A 15,808-nucleotide genomic window follows, 5' to 3' on the forward strand; every position below is an offset into this window, starting at 1 on the left:
ACAGATGCTGCACCTATTTATGCTCTCCCTTATGTCCCTAGTGCCCAGAAGAGAGTGGACACCGAATAATTCTTTGTCAAACGTCTTTTGTGCATTTGAATCGGTCAAAATGGCAATAAAATTTTCTAATGAAAACAAAACAGGAAAAAAAATGACAATAATTAGGAAGTCTGGGATTCTAGGGGAAGTTCCAACAATCCAAAAATATGCTATTTTTCGCCCCCTGTAACTCCCAGCTCTATCCAGAAACAGGAAGGCTGATCACCCTCAATATTATGATGCACTATTTGAGGATCTCATTTGTCATGCAGAGGCGCTGCCAGAGACAGACTCAATGTTCTTTTCTTTCTTGGCATAATGTGAAAATCGGTTTAAGAATCTCAAATCTTGATCTTCCTTTTTAGTGCCAAGTTACAGAGCAAATGATCAGCAACAGAGATGGGGTTTCAGCCACACTCATGGATTGTCTACTGTGCATGCTGAGTTTCTTTTTTATTTTCCTCCAGAAGAATCCAGCAGGAAAATAAAATGATTCCTGCCAACAATTTCCAACAGAATTATTTCTAATATGCATCAACTTCCACTGACAAGAGTTTTGTTTTGTTTTATTTTTTTGTGGACCCAAAAGAATTCTTTTAACAGGCTGATCTCATGAAATTAGAGAACTACTTTCTCAAAGGATTAAACTTCCCAATACTCCCCAAAATAAAGGCACACTGTAATGAAATTCTCATTTTTCATTAAAAGAGAATTAAACCAATGACCTTTTACGTGGGTTTTTGATTTTTTTTCTCCAACTGATTTGGGTTTTGTTGCATTATGTTATTTAAGTTCCTGACAATTTAGAGATTGAAAGTACGTGATTCTTCATAGGCACCAAAGACATCTGTCTACATTCTTTCCATTCTGTACACAGAGGGAAAAAAATGACAAATTTACCAGCTAAACTATAAATATACACTATGACAATATCATGCTATCATTTCCCTATTTGAATTCTCTATGTTAGCTTTGTCTAAATTTGAGTCACACACATGTCACCTTCAGAATTCTTGACCCCTCAATGTATAATTTGGACTATTTAGTATTTTATCCACATAAATGCCTCATGTTCTTGATGTAAATAAATGCATTTTCAAAGGAAACTCCATATTATTACCATGTTGTAAGCATCATTTGCCACCAATAGAAGGAAACTTGAAAAATAAATTAAATCAAATGCAAGCCATAATGTTAACTTTTAGGATGATGCTCATGTTTGCTAGAACTCAGGATCCAAAGCCAGCTCTTCCTTAATAAAAAAGAGAATCAGCCAGCATTAAAGAAGGTCAGCCATTCACGGAGGCTTCTCCGCGACTGAACCAGAGGAGGAGGGCATTCTCTCACTTGCTGGGCGTTCATATCCCATGCACATCCCCTGCCACCGAGCACTGCCCCTTACTTGAGGCAGCGGAGCTCGGTAGTGCACTGCTGTGCCGGAAGGAATTGGCTTACCATGTGTCTGAGCAATGCCATCAGGGAGGTCCTCCGTGGCTTGCTTGCTTCTCTTTTGAGTTTTACTTCCGTGGGTTCGGGCTTAGCATCTTCTTCTTCAGTGAGATCCACTGTTTGTGAGGCTGACTCTACTTTCTCAAACTTTGTAATTTCTATTGGTGATTCACACACCACCTGGATAGTTTGCCAGGTATTAAGAAAGTGAAACAAAACAAAACAAAACAAAACATACATTTGCCCAAAGCATGTTTTATAAAGGGGCCGGGGCTGTCCCTGTCCACATGGTACCTATAGATTTGCATCGATGACCATTTGTACCCAGGCACAGCTTCGTGTTGTCCAAAGTGCTTTCCAACAGACAGTTTTTGAATCACTAACACACTGATGTGGACATGGCAAGTTCCCTCCCATGCGTCCACAGGACACAGAGGGATCCCTCTGGGGACCTCTCTTCTATTCCAGTGAGCCCACCTCTTTGGTCTGCTACAATGGCAAATCACACCTGGCCTGTGCAGAAATCAAGAATCGTCACTTCCTCGAGTCCCACCCTAGAGGCAGTGGCTGTGACACCTGCCATTCCACAGCCTTTGTCCCTAGCAACTGTGGGAAAACTGTCCTCCTTGCAGGAAGGCAGAGAAGCCACTTGGTTTACTGGACTCCACCTCCTCATGAACTCATTTCCCACCTCTCCAGTCACTTGCATTGGTACTCGACTGGAGTTGGGGCTTCCAGGAGAAAAATGAACTTGACCACAGAGCTACGGCTGTGTTGGTGATGGCGCCTGCGGAGTGCTCGTGGGCTAACGTCCTCTGACCACCTACTGGGGAGAAGGGTGGCCAGCGGTGGGCTCGCATGAACTCTCCCATGTACTAGCACACGGGCCCCAACTTGTGCTTTTGCACGGTCACATGCCATTTCTGTGGCCCCAGTCACATCTGGGACAGTTTCTGCGACTATAATGGTCCCTGCAGCAGGTCGGAGTCCACTGGCCGGGAGGCATTTTTCCTTTCCTCGGTTTTCCAGGCAAGAGCTGGCAAAGGACCACCCACCCAGCCCTGTGCCTGTTTTACTTGGCCCCTGAGCTAAGGATGGTTTGTACGTGTCTAAAGGGTTGTAAACAACTATTAAAAGATGAAAATATTGGATGCAGACAAAAAATGGCCCACCAATCCTAAAATATTGACTCTCTGGGCCCTTTCATCCCAGGTTTTCCATCCCCTGTCTCCAACAGAAGCACTGCCGAGCCAGGGGCCTCTCTGCGTTTGTCCCTGCGGAGCCAGACACCAGACTGCTCAGAGCCTTGTTCTCAGTGTCGGGGTTGGGGAGGGAGATGGAGTTGTCTCCAAAATACTGAATGCTTATGGACAAGCTACCTCCCCTTCCTTCACGTAGTACACGCCACTGGTTTGCAGTGAGCCAATTTTTCCAAATAGAGAATTTTAATTTTTGTATTATCTCAACCAAGGCAGAGAGCTGCCAATCAACGAATCAACATGCAGAGCTGTTGGAATTTGGCAAGGGAATCAGAGTAGTCTGCCCGTGCCTCGCATTTCTTAAAATATCGACATGATTTGTGGTATTTTCCCTTTGGAAAGGAAGGACTAAGCTCAGGTGTTAGGACTCAAAAGTCCTCAGTAGGCAAGGCAGAGGTGTCCCTGTGCATGGACCAGATAGAGAGAAAAGGTGTGGTCAGGACTACAGCCAAGGAATGTCCCATCTGAAGACATTCAAAGATAAAAACACTGGATGTGCTTGGGGGAAGCTGCTGCCACCGGCTGCTGGTTTCTGATCCCAGTCTGGCTTCAGACCAACGAGAGTCTGGGACTGGTGTCTGAAGGGGGACGTGGTTTCCGCGTCTAGGCATGTTCCATTCAACTGCATTTCTGGAAAATGAGCATCAGCCACAAAAGCCCATGAGCTGGGCCTGGAACGTATCTGTCCCACAACGTGGGCAGAGAGCAGAGGCGCTGGGCAACCTGCTGGGCAGAACTCTGTCTCTACCCCTAAGTGGGCCTAATCCAAGGTCAGCATTTCATCTTCTCTGTTCTGGGTGGGGACACTGTACTCATCACAAAGCTGTTCTGAGGATTAAATCAGGCAATTCATGTCAGGCCATAATTAATACAGGGGTTGTGATTTGTGTCCGAGTTACACCTATTTATTCCATGAGCACAAATTACCTGGAATCGCCACCACCCGCAAGTCCATTATTGAGGGGTGATTATTTTAATAACTACCTCTCACTGTGCCTGGAGTTGAGAAAGCCATGTTTTATACATAACCTCAGGAAATAGTCACAGAGACAGCCCAGGAAAGATAACGTTATCACCACTTTATAGATGAAGGACATGAATGATTGAATGACTTGGCTAAAGTCACAGTACAGAGGAGAGGACATTTCAAGGAGAAGAGCACTTTCTGCCAGTAATTGAATATATAATAGTGGATTAATTGATAAGGACATGGAAGAAGAAGTTTGAGAGCAAGTCATTCTGGAGCTGGTCCAGCAGCTCTGGGACTTCACTAAGGACTAAGCATCGTCTTATCCTGTGTCTCCACCACTCTTGTCATGCTGCATTTTCATTCTGTTATTTGTTACCTCATGGTCATGAAGTAGCTGTTATTGCTCCAGCATCACAACCTTATCTCAGTGTCCTGAGATGGAAGGAAGGTCCCCATAACAGACTTGCTCCGTAAGAGACAACTCCAGACTGAACTTTGGAATGAATTTTGGAATTCGGATCCTTTAGTTCAGGGCACACAAATCTCACTGGTCATAACTAGGTCACTTCCTTATCCCTAGACTAATCATAGGTGAAGAGAATGGGTAAGAGGAAGATTAGCATGGCCCTAAAGTGGGTAATGAGCAGTTTGACTGACTGACCCTCGATTCTGAATTCTATTTGGCCTTTGAAACAGCATGTTCTTTTTTGTGTTCAAGGGCCTGGAAGGAAAGTCACTTCTGTAATAAAATGATAGATTGTATGACAATAACTTTGTAAACCACCCTTATTTGAGTGCCAATGGTTCCCTTGTGGGGTCTTTTCAAATGCTGAGAGGTGTCAGCTCATGAATCCTAGGCTGCAAGTCCATTCTCCAAAACACAACAATTTTAGTAGGCAAAACAAATGGGGCTTCTAGAGACTTCCATCAGCTTTGAAGTCAGGCCAAGAAGTTGGCTTTCAGCAGCCAAGGAAAATCCACCAACATCCGGTGTGGGAACCCAGCACAATTTGGACTAAGTAAGGATCCAATTTGCATATACAGACATGAGAATTCAATTTTTACTTGGATACTTCTCTGACTTCCTTTCAGGCTACAGCTTTGGAAAAAGTCATTCCCTATTTAGAATATATTAGTGCATCTGTACATTTTAATTTTAGGTTTTATAGATATAATTAAAATCAGACTTGTGCCATATTTTATTTTTGTGTGAGCTATAGTTTAGAATTGAATCTCCCTTGCTTAACTTCAACAGGGAAGGTGTATACATTGTATAGGATTGGCCAGTATGTTTAACTTGCAAAATATACCTTTCTGTAAAGGGTGTTACATATTACCTCAAATTTTATACCGTACTTATATTTTTTATTTTTAATTTATTGGTACCAGGGATTGAACTCAGGGGCACTCGACCAATGAGTTACATTCCTATCCCTGTTTTGTATTTTATTTAGAGACAGGGTCTCACTGTGTTGCTTAGCACCTTGCCATTGCTGAGGCTGGCTTTGAACTCATGATCCTCCTGTCTCAGCCTCTTGAGCCACTGGGATTACAGGCATGTGCCTTTTGAAATTTTGTTTATACAGTTTTTCTTTCTTTCTTTTTTTTTTTTTATTAGAGCTGTGAATTTTGGGAACTAATTTATAGCAAAACAGATATCCTCCACTTAAAACTTCAGCCACCACATAATAATATTGGTATTTAAGGGTTTTATTTTAGATTCTTTTTTATTGGATTTATAATGTGATTATTTGGTTACAGAGAATTAGAGATTTTCTTTCCTACCCAGTAACTCTTTTTTTTTTTTCTCATCAGTTTATAGCAGCCAGTTTTGTTTTGGGGCAACCATCCTCCCTGACTGATTGAAAAAGTCTCAGCCAACCAACCTGGTCTAGCTCCTTGGCATGTTGGCTTAGGGAAGGCAGCATCGGGTGGGCAGAGTGTGTTATTTTTACAATTATTCACTCCATCTTCTTGGGAAAGAATCACACATCTGTGCCCCTTGCTGGGTGACCTGCTTTAGTGAATGGATACGAGTGGATATGACATAAGCCACATCTGAGCTGAGGCTTTAAGAGCCATTGTGGCTTCTCCATGGCGTTCTTCTCTCCCCACAGGTCCTTGTGGAGGGACCCCTTATTTATGCTAGATCTCAGCAGAAAGAGACCACGTGAAATAGCCGTGGTAAATATACAGCTGACTTACGGCATAAGTGGAAAAAAAAAAGAGAGAGAAAGCTGTTGAAAGCCACTAAAATTTGGGATTTGGTTGTTACTGCAACAAAACCTGGCAAAAGCTGACTAACAGAGCACGTGAACACATCTGAGCCAATGAAGGAGACAATTCCAGGACCTGTGGGCTTGGACCTGGAGAGATCTCTCCTTTACTCAGGACTGGGTAATGTGATGTTGGAAAGCTGAGAAGGCACCCAGACCAAGAAGGCTGAGCCAAGGGAGAGCCCTGAGGGAACTTGAAATCAATTCTACTTTCCAATGATGACGCTCAATACATTCCTTTTTCTTTCTCATCCAGGTCGTGCTTGGGTTTCACTGGTGACTAAAAGTTCTCTTATTAAGAGGGAAACAGCATAAGTGTACTTTGCCTTGGGAAGGAAGTTGTTTTCGTTAGTTAGAACATTAACTCAGTCCATTAACAGCCCAACATTTCTAAATCACCACTGAAAGATTCAATAATTTCTACAGTTTATATAGATATCATTTCTGATAGGATAAAAAGCATACCCCAGGAAAAACAGTAAACTTTTTTTTTCTGATTAAATATGAATGGACCTTTCTGGTTGACAGATTGTTTTGGAAAGTTGGGCATAGAGAAATTTAAAAAAAATAAACTCAATTCTATTTGACCCAGAAAAAGCCAGGAGTGAGAGCCCTCTTGTGACCTGACCAATCGCATCTGACTGCTCTTCAGTCAGGGTTCCGGGGCCACATATTGTTTTGACCAATGCCATCTCTCCCATTAAGTTTTTCCTTTTTACATATCCCTTCTCTTCATGGGGACGCCCATGTCATTTTACTAGGAAATTTAATCCTCATGACTGGGAAGAACTCAAAGATGACCTTGCAGCCTGGTCACTAACGATTACATTGGGGGTCACCCAGCTTTCTTGCAAAAGGTCCTGCCGCTAGCATGGTCTCCCCAGCTCTGCTGCCCTAACAGCAAAGCAGCCACAGGTGACGTGGTAGGAGTGAGTCTGGCCGTGACCTAATAAAACATTATCAGCACACACTGAGATTTGAATTATAGTTTCCACACGTCATGAAATGTTATTCTTTCCATTTTTTTCAAACCATTCAAAAATGTAAAAGCCATTCTTGGCTCACTGGCTGTTCAAAACAGGTACTGGCCTGGACTTGCCCAGGAGCTATAGTTTGCTGATGCCTAAATTTCTGAGTGCTTCCTGAGATTTGGGTAGTGAGGGGAGCACAATACATGCCTTATCTCTCCTGATTCTTCCCCAAATCATGAAGTGCTGGTAATGTTCTTATCACCACCTGGAGATGATGGGGCCCAGATATGACAACTATTTACTTCACTCCCTCTGGGAGAGGGGCAGTAGATGAAATATTGAGCTTTAAAAATAAAAAAGTAAGTTCTAGGGCTAAGCACATTAAACACTCTTTTTGATGCTTCTTTGTTTTCTTAGGAAACTAATTTGCTTTTTTTCATATCCTGACCAACTTTTGTGCTGTCTTTTGGTATTCAGAATTTATGTTTTAATTCACATTTATATTACCATTTCAAGCTTCCTACTAGAAAATGAAACCAGATCAACTCTGCATTTTAGCATCTGAGCTACTGCAGACATCCCGAGGTGGGCAGCTACACTAAACATCCCCCACAGAAGCTTCTCTTCAGAAACTCAGAACCTCAGTGCTAACCAAGGCTCCAAATTCAACCTGAAACTTTAACATTTAAACTTCATGGGGAGAAGACCTGTGGGCTTCCTCGTTGTAGGTTCCTGAAGGTCTAGAGACTTTGACTCTCTAGGAAATAGCCAATAAATTCATGAGAACTTTCTGGAATCATGAGAAGCCTGAGCTTTGCTAAGCTCCTCAGTTTGGTTCAAGAAATAAAAGAAGGAAAGGATTGAGAAAGGGAGCAATACACAACAAAAACGAGCAGATTGAAAAGATTTTCTCCTCAAGAGAGTCATAACAGCCATTCTAATTTCCCTTCCATATCATGGATAGCATTTCTGGAATGTATTTGGATTCTCATCATCTGTTCAGTTCCAGTAACTCGATAAAAATGAAAATGCACACTATTCATGGCAGTGAACAGGAGACACCAGAAGGATCCAAACATCTTTTGCTTTGGCAAAATGAAGATGTTTTGTTTCTACCTTAAGGAGCTGTGGATTCACTTATCCTCACTTATAAGATTATCCAAAGACCGTGCTTCCTTCAGGAATGAGAGCAGCTCTCTTGGGCCTGAAACTCATGGGGCCCATTTATTAATCTCCCTGGAAAATGTTTTTTTTTTTTTTTTTTTTTTTAATAATACACACACACACACACATACCCCACCACCACCACCGTGGCACTGCATGTGACACTATTTCTTTGGACATGAATGTACTATCTTGAAAATTTTGAGTATCTTTTGAGGCCAGGAGTATCTGACCTTGGTTAAAGGTAGAGCGTCCCCTGTCTGTCAGATGCAGACCCACGGAGTCCCCTCTCCAACTGAGACCAGCTTCTACAGCTGCAAGAGGTTCTCCTGCTTGAGGCAACTGCCTGTCCTGGGTACCAACCCAAATTAGTAAGAATCAGGATCACCATGAAGATGAAGGTGAAGAAGCAGTCAAGGCAGAAGCAGAAGATGCAGCGTCATTATCCCTTATGGAAGTGCCAAGCCATTCCTACGTGCTGTAGACTCTTTCACCCCTAAATGATAACAAATGATGAAGCAGCATGCTTTCCTCCTGCAATTATTTTGCATCAATTCAATGGGAGTTACAAAAATTCATCCAGTGTTGTTCCCCTTTGGCCCCTAGTCACAAGACAGGGTGAAAGAGTCCAGAGCGGATGATTATACCTGGAGCATGCCAGAACACAGGATCCCAGGGTTGGAAAAGCCCAATGGTCCAACATGCCCAAGCCGAGAGGGGGATGATTCTGTCATTGAATGCCTCACTTACATTTTCTTCTGCACCTGGGGTGACTGAATCCTCTTTAACTGACTAAAGGAAGATAAAAACAAATGTGAGAATCAAGATGTTACCACTCCCCTCCCCCCCAAAAAAAATAAATTACACAAAAGCAAAGGGCTCTTTGGGCTGGCAGTTCTCTGATGTTGAAATGCTCATCTAGACCTTGTTCCCCAAAGAACTTGGAAGACAATGACAAGTGCAAACAGTATAACAAGATAATACAAGTTGTGCATTTTAAAATGCAAACAACTTGCAGACACAGCCAGGCCCAAATGGAACACAGAGAGGGGCTGCCACGGAAGACAAAGCCACAAAGCCTTGCCTGGGGGAAAGCCACGCGTTGGCCTTCACGTTTTCTAGTAGCTGATGATAAGAGGGAACCATTATTAAATCTCTCAATCTATAGTCAGTGTTAGGTAAAAACAAACAAGCTGCTTGGGGAATATTCTAGCAGTAGGCTGAGAAGTGCACCCACGATCCTCAGGTTCTCATGACTGTCCTGTCACAAGCAGGTCCTCAGCCTTTTCCTGACCATGGCATTGGAGGCCACTTCTTACATCAGCCCTTGATCTGGGCCAGTGTCATCGTGCTGAAGTTCAAACACTCCCGGGAGAGCCAGAGGGCGGGGGTCTGACCCATCCAACTCCACAGAGTTGCACTCCCTGGAGTAATTCTGCATCTCCTGTGCTGTCCTAATATCTCAGCTCTATTCTGAAGCTCCAATGTCGATGTCATCTTTGCCTCTTTCCTTGGGTTGTCCTCAAACTTTTTTGGAGGAGAGTGTTAGTGGCTTCAGACCAATTCGATACTCAAATGAGTAGATCTGGACTCTCTTCCCATAAACAAAGTACTTTTTATATAACTGCAGGGTGTTCATAGACCTTCTGCACCTCTCCTCTTTATTCCAGGGCAAGAACTCTTCCTTGCATCTCTGCTGGTACAAGACCCGCCCTCCCCTGTAACAGGTGCAGTGTGAGCCACGCAAGGGAAGCGGTATTTACCGATGTCTTTCACAGTGGCACCTTGCTTCCACTACCCCTCAAAGTGCCTCCAAATAGCAAGTACTGAGGGCCCCTTTGCACAGTACTGCAAGAACAGCACAGAGGGGCAAAGTCACTTGTTCAGGCTAAACAGCTAAAAAAGGGGAAGCAGTGTTTCCAGAAGCTAAGTTTCTCTCTTGCCAACATGACTTTAAGGATGAAAATATGTACTTTTTTGTGTGTGTTTGCCTGGGTAAAAAAGGTGTCCATGAAAGGACTGTAACATTTCTGGAAGCTTCCGACTGTCAGAAAATGATAGCACATGCAGAAGGAATTTGGGAGGAGCTCTGCTTTCTTGGAACTGTACCCTGATTGCGCGCTGTCGAACACGATGCACAGGTAAAGAATCAAATGCTATTTCAAAAGGGGAACCTCCTCAAGCCTGACCCACAGAAGTTTCAGGAATAAATAGACCATCTACGTTAGACTGAGAAAAACCCTCTTACTATCTAAAAATAGACCAGGGAGGGTTTCAACCCTCCTTCCTGTCCTATCCAGTTGTACTGAGACTTCTTTGTGTCTGTGGTTTCCTTGTCTGGAAAGTCCCTGGATTTTGATTTCTCACTGTATTCTTGAAGGCACTGGGAACCTGGAGCAGGTGACAGATGGGAATAGAAGGAGCTCGATCTGAACACTCAAGTTTCCTTGATCTTCGTTATGTTTTCAGACTGCCAAATCTTTCTGCTGTTTTGAAAACTGGCCTTACAAATATTGCCTGTTCCAAACAAATATTTTTAAAAGTTATACTACCAGCAAAAGTTCCTTATTTGTGAATTTGTCTGCGTGAGCATCTACCAAGTGCAATAATTTTCATAGCATGTTCTAATCTTTGACTTGTTCTTGTGTCACCAGTTTATTTGATATTTTCTATACATTAACCATAGATTTACTTAAATATATTTGAAAAGAAAGTTTCTTATTATTACAGTAAATGGTATCACATTAATATTACTGTTGCTTCTTGTATAGCTTCTTATTATTACAGTCAATGTGTACCATTGACTGTGATAATAAGAAGCTAAACGGTAACACAAAAGAAATCATAAGAATCATAAGAAACTTTATGTAATCATAAGAAACTTTCTTTTTCAAATGTAATACCATTTACTATAATAATAATATGTATATAATACATATTAAAATAAATACAATGAATGAAGCAAACACTAATAAGGTTTAAGTCTCTGTGAAAAGGGAGCCCAGCAAGTGCTAACACAGTGGTAAATGCTTGTTAATATCAAGAAGGGACATTCTTCTTGACATCACCAGAAGGACAGGAATAGAATGGAAAAAGGAGATAACTGTACTGTGTAGCCAGCGAAATGTTTTCTAGGGCTCTCTCCAAGAACTGCCCCAAATTGTTTTGAACTTTTTGTACATTTGCAAATAGGGCTCCAGGAGCAGGCTGCATGTGAGCAGTGATTGACACATGCAGTTCATGTAGAGAGAGTCCAGGTTCTGGTCACCGGTTAGCATGTGGCTGGTCTGAGGAAGTATGCTACATGGCGACTGGTACATGGCGACTGTAGAGTCAGGTCCAAGTTCAGAGTTTCAACTGTGTGACCTGGTTTTAGTAATCACTCCTCTCTGAGCTGATTATTAGCCTGTTAGTGGTCATGCGTTGTTTCAGGAATAAATCCCCAGCTCATTCAGGGGAAAGCCATGCAGAAACAGAGTGAGATGCTGGCTGGGTCCAGCCCACACAGTCCTCCTGGGCCTTACAAGAATACCCCGTTTACATGGGGCTAGAGAGTCTGGAAGTTGTGTTGTATGGGTGGGGACTCGAGTAGTGTCTATAATTAAATGCTTGTTAATATCAGGTTTCTATAGACTCTTCTAGAAACCAGAGTATATGAAGTAGAACAGAAAGAAAAATTTCAAGAAATCAGCCCCAGAAGCAGAATTCACCTGTGGAAATTAGAACTGTAGGTGAACCCATCACCTCCAGGGCAGCTGATGGCTGGTGGCCACTCAGTCCAGCTCAGCTGCTGTTGAGTTGTCTGGGAAGAGAGGGCCAAGGATGGATCTTCTACATGGTGTCACTCTGGGGCCTGAGTGGCTGCAGGGGGCTTTCCCCAGAGCTGAGCGGGAGCTGGGGGTGTGCTTTCTTCCTGCTACCTTGCAAATGGCAGGTGAACTGCTGGCTGGCTGCTGAGGCCCCACAGGGGTGATGGGGGTGGGGGAGAGTTGTCATGCATCTTTTCCTTGGTGTCTCTGATGGCAGTGGTGTGGCTGGGGGCAGAGACATATGGCAGCCCAGACTGACTCACAGTCATCTGTCTTGGATTCCTGCACAGGATGTGGGGCATGATTTATTTATGAATCCTGAAGACTGCTGGTGTTTGTACATATGAAGCACTTAGCATAGTGAGTGCTTGCACATAGTATGGATTCAACTAATGGTAGCAATTGTTATGAATGCTGGGAAGAAGTGACATCAGCTAGGTTTGTTACACTTCCTTAAGACTTTTCTTGATTAATTCTATGTTGTTTTGGAAAGTCCTAAAGTCTGCTCAGGCCAGAAGTATGTTTGCTCCTGGAATCCTCATGAACAGATATTTTTTAACACTGCTTCAGGTTCTAGTTGGCATGGGGTAGGGAAGGATGTGGGTCTCAGTTACAATCTTGGTGACTCACTCTTTATAGTACAATGGCACATTGACCCGTATAAATAAAAAATGCCAGGTCACATTAACCGGAGCCCAATGTGGCAGTGTTTGGAGATCTTTACTGTGTATATTTTGGGCTGCCTTAATGAGCCCACCCAGCTGTAAACTTGAGCAGTGTGTTTTATGACATTGTCCAAATCACTGAACAAAAGAAAAAAAAGTCAACAGGATTAAGAGCAGATTCCAGAGAGCTCCGTGCTGCGTTGTTTTCCTCCTTAATGGACCCCCTTCAGGGGCTTGCACCCCTGCACTGGATTAGCATACTTTAGACACCACTGGAGAGAACGGAGGAAGACAGTCTTCTATTAACAAAGGTAATGATGGCAACCCACGCTCTTGGGCTAGGTGTCAATTAACTGTGGGTTCCGTGCTTCCCGTGTGCTCCAGGTCAGCAGTCAAGGTGGATGCAGACTGCCCTTCACCTCCAGGCTCTGTTCCAGCATCTAGAAGCTTTTGCTCCCACCCTAGCGTCTTCCTTCCCTGTTGAGGTCTCAGCTGGTTCTCTGCTTCTCCCGAAAGCTGACTCAGGCACCACTGCACCCCCATGGAGCTGGGTCTCTGAGCCAAGCCTGGATCTCCTGTTCTGCCTCTATTTGTCTCAGAGCGGCTTCCACGTTCAGTCCACGGTAACAAATGAAGGTCTGGGTGACGTCCTCTCCCCTTTCTCTGACAGGTCAGAGGAAGCCTATGGGGTGGGGGAGTCAGGAGAGCAGATTTCTATTTGTTATTTCCACTGCCAGTGAGCGCATGGAGGTGGGTAACCTCCGAAGAGGAGGAGAGAGGAGAGACGCTGTGCTAAGGAGACTCACTGTGCTAAGTTCTTTATATGTACAAAATAAACTTCAGCAGTCTTCAGGATTCTGCACTATGACTGGGTTTGGAAGGGAACTGCTGAGACAGGAAGAAGAACTGGACATCAAGGAAGCAGCTCTCTGCAGTGTAAGCGAGAGAACAGAATGATTCCAGGTGAGGTCCAGGCTTTTAGATTGAGGGCATTTTTCAGGTCCTGGACCTCTTGGGGTGGACAAGAAGCACAGTGTAAGACTGATATTCAGGTGTCACAACAGAATCACTGTCAGTCTCCTTCAATGAACTGGCATCTGGCTATTGCCTGGGGAATCTATAGACAGCCCAGCTTCATTAGCAATAATAAAAGTTGCACTGTGCAATCTACAGGATCCTGCTTAGACCCGTATGCTGCTAAGAAAGAGAAGCTAAATGGCGCATAACCTATGACCATGAACTTGAATGACAAGGACTCCTCTTCTTTGAAAGTGCATTCAGTTCTTAAAAGGAAGTTTCTTTAAAATACATTCGCGTGGTGGCACTAAGGTCAGCAGATCCTGCTGCTGGTGGGTCTCCTCTAAGCATCCTTTCCATCATGTGACAGCTGTTCTGGGTCTGCTTGTTTCAAAGTGGGCTTGAGACTCTTCCTATAAAACCCAAAGTGTTCAGCCCTCCATGTAGGTGCTCCTGTGCCTCCCCAGCCACACACCCAGGCTTCCTAACCAGAATCCCCCAGGAAGGTTTACCGGTCTGCTTGAACACCTAGCCCAGGTGACTCAGAGCAGCGCCTGGGATCTCTAAGCTTACTTCAACCTGCACTGACTGCGCCCTTTGCCAGACCCCAAGCTTTTGTACCCTGTTCACTGCAGTTTACACTGGACTGCAAACTTCCCTGGGTGGAATGGAGCTATGCTCACAGAATCCCAGTCCCTTGGCCTCCCAGTGATTACGAGAGGTAGCTGACACTGATAGGGTCTGTGGTGGAGGAGTCCGAGGCCCTAGGAGGTCAGCCATCTGCCACTTTCAAGCAGCCAGGGGCCTGGGACTGAGATTCGAAAGTGTATCTGGGTGATTTTAGGACCCACATTACTGTTCCACTTCAGTATTTGCCCCCCAGGAGAAGGCAGGGGAGGGCTATTTTGAAGATATTCCAGACACTAATTACATGTGCAGATGTACACACAAATGTGTGTTTATCATGCTCCTCCAAATACATCGCACGTCTGAGTGACAGAGAGCCATCCATTCCTATGGTCACTATGCACTGAGGGTGGGAAGCCACATGGTCTCAGGTGCTGTGTGTGTACAGTTTCTGGTTTCTTATTACCACATTGCAAGATAAACTAAGTTCTCATTTTACAAATAAGAAAACAGGAGCTCAGGTCAAGTAATTTTTCCCAGGGCTGCACGGTCCATTTTTTTTCTGATTTGCTACATATAAGAGGTTCATAGGCTGGGGCTGTAGTTCATTGGCAGAGTGCTTGCCTAGTATGTGTGAGGCACTGGGTTTGATCCCTAGCACTGCATAAAACACTAAACAAATAAAGGCATGCTGTCCATCTTCAACTATAATTTTTTTTTAAAAAAGAATTTCATGATTATTTATCTCAACCCTTTCATTCAACAGATGAGGAAAAGGAAAGCCAAAAAGTTTAAATAACTTGTAAGACCAGCCAGCTAGTGACAGCTCAGTTGACCCAGAGCAATCATGGGCATATTTAGTCCAGGTCACTGGATATTAAACAGTTTTTTTGAAAGTACAATTTAATTTAAAATTAATTTCATCAAAGGCTATTTTTGTTTTTTTTAAATTTTATATTAAGTACTTCTTCAGCAATCAGGACCACAAAATCAAAATGACTAATACTTTCATCCCTACAGCCTGTTCTGGAGAGAAAAAAATCTATTTCTGAAGTTCATGGCCACAGACTTGGAAACATATTTAAAAGCTTCTCAATTAAAAGCAAGAGAAGGAAGAGGGTAGGGTTGGCTATTAGTGAAAATGTGCAAGTTGTCTAGAGTTTTCCTTTGTGTTTTTCAAGATCTGCACAAGGCTGATTTTATCATGATGGTATTTCTAATTTAAAGAAGAGAAAGCAAAGGCCCTGGGTCTGATCCCTACAGGAATGGCCCTGTCCCACAGGAACAGGGCTCTGGGAGGGCCAGCGGCTTTTCTCACTGCAACTGTCTTCGCCTCGCCCTCCGCACCAGCTGGCACAAAAGCCCGGGCACAGGGGGGCATCTGAAAGGCTGTAGATAAGTGAAACTTCCCTCTTTTCCTCCCTTACAGAACATTTCCATCTGACTGGGTCAGAGAGGGAAGTCAGGATAGCAGTGATTTGGTTTTAATTCCTCTTAAGTTCACGAGGTTTAATAATCCACTGAATAAAGGTGCCAAAGGCAGCCAGCATGATAAGGTCCTT

General features: G+C 43.6%; 1 protein-coding gene across 13 annotated transcripts in view; it reads right to left on the minus strand.

The window, feature by feature from the left end:
* Positions 1-15,808, minus strand: part of Bcas1 (brain enriched myelin associated protein 1) — a 95,879-nt gene that overhangs the window by 19,883 nt on the left and 60,188 nt on the right. For 7 of the 13 annotated variants that reach the window (XM_048810852.1, XM_048810849.1, XM_048810851.1 and 4 more), the window contains 2 exons: positions 8,879-8,920; positions 1,495-1,668 (listed from right to left, as the gene is read on the minus strand). The exons of 3 other annotated variants lie outside the window; for them this stretch is intronic. In XM_048810852.1, coding sequence (XP_048666809.1) covers positions 1,495-1,668; positions 8,879-8,920 — 216 coding nt within the window. The remainder of the gene's footprint in view (positions 1-1,494; positions 1,669-8,878; positions 8,921-15,808) is intronic. 3 more of the 13 variants (XM_048810854.1, XM_048810857.1, XM_048810860.1) reach the window with 1 other exon arrangement.

Source organism: Marmota marmota, unplaced genomic scaffold (genome assembly GCF_001458135.2).
Source record: "Marmota marmota marmota unplaced genomic scaffold, marMar, whole genome shotgun sequence".
Taxonomy (NCBI): Eukaryota; Metazoa; Chordata; class Mammalia; order Rodentia; family Sciuridae; genus Marmota; species Marmota marmota.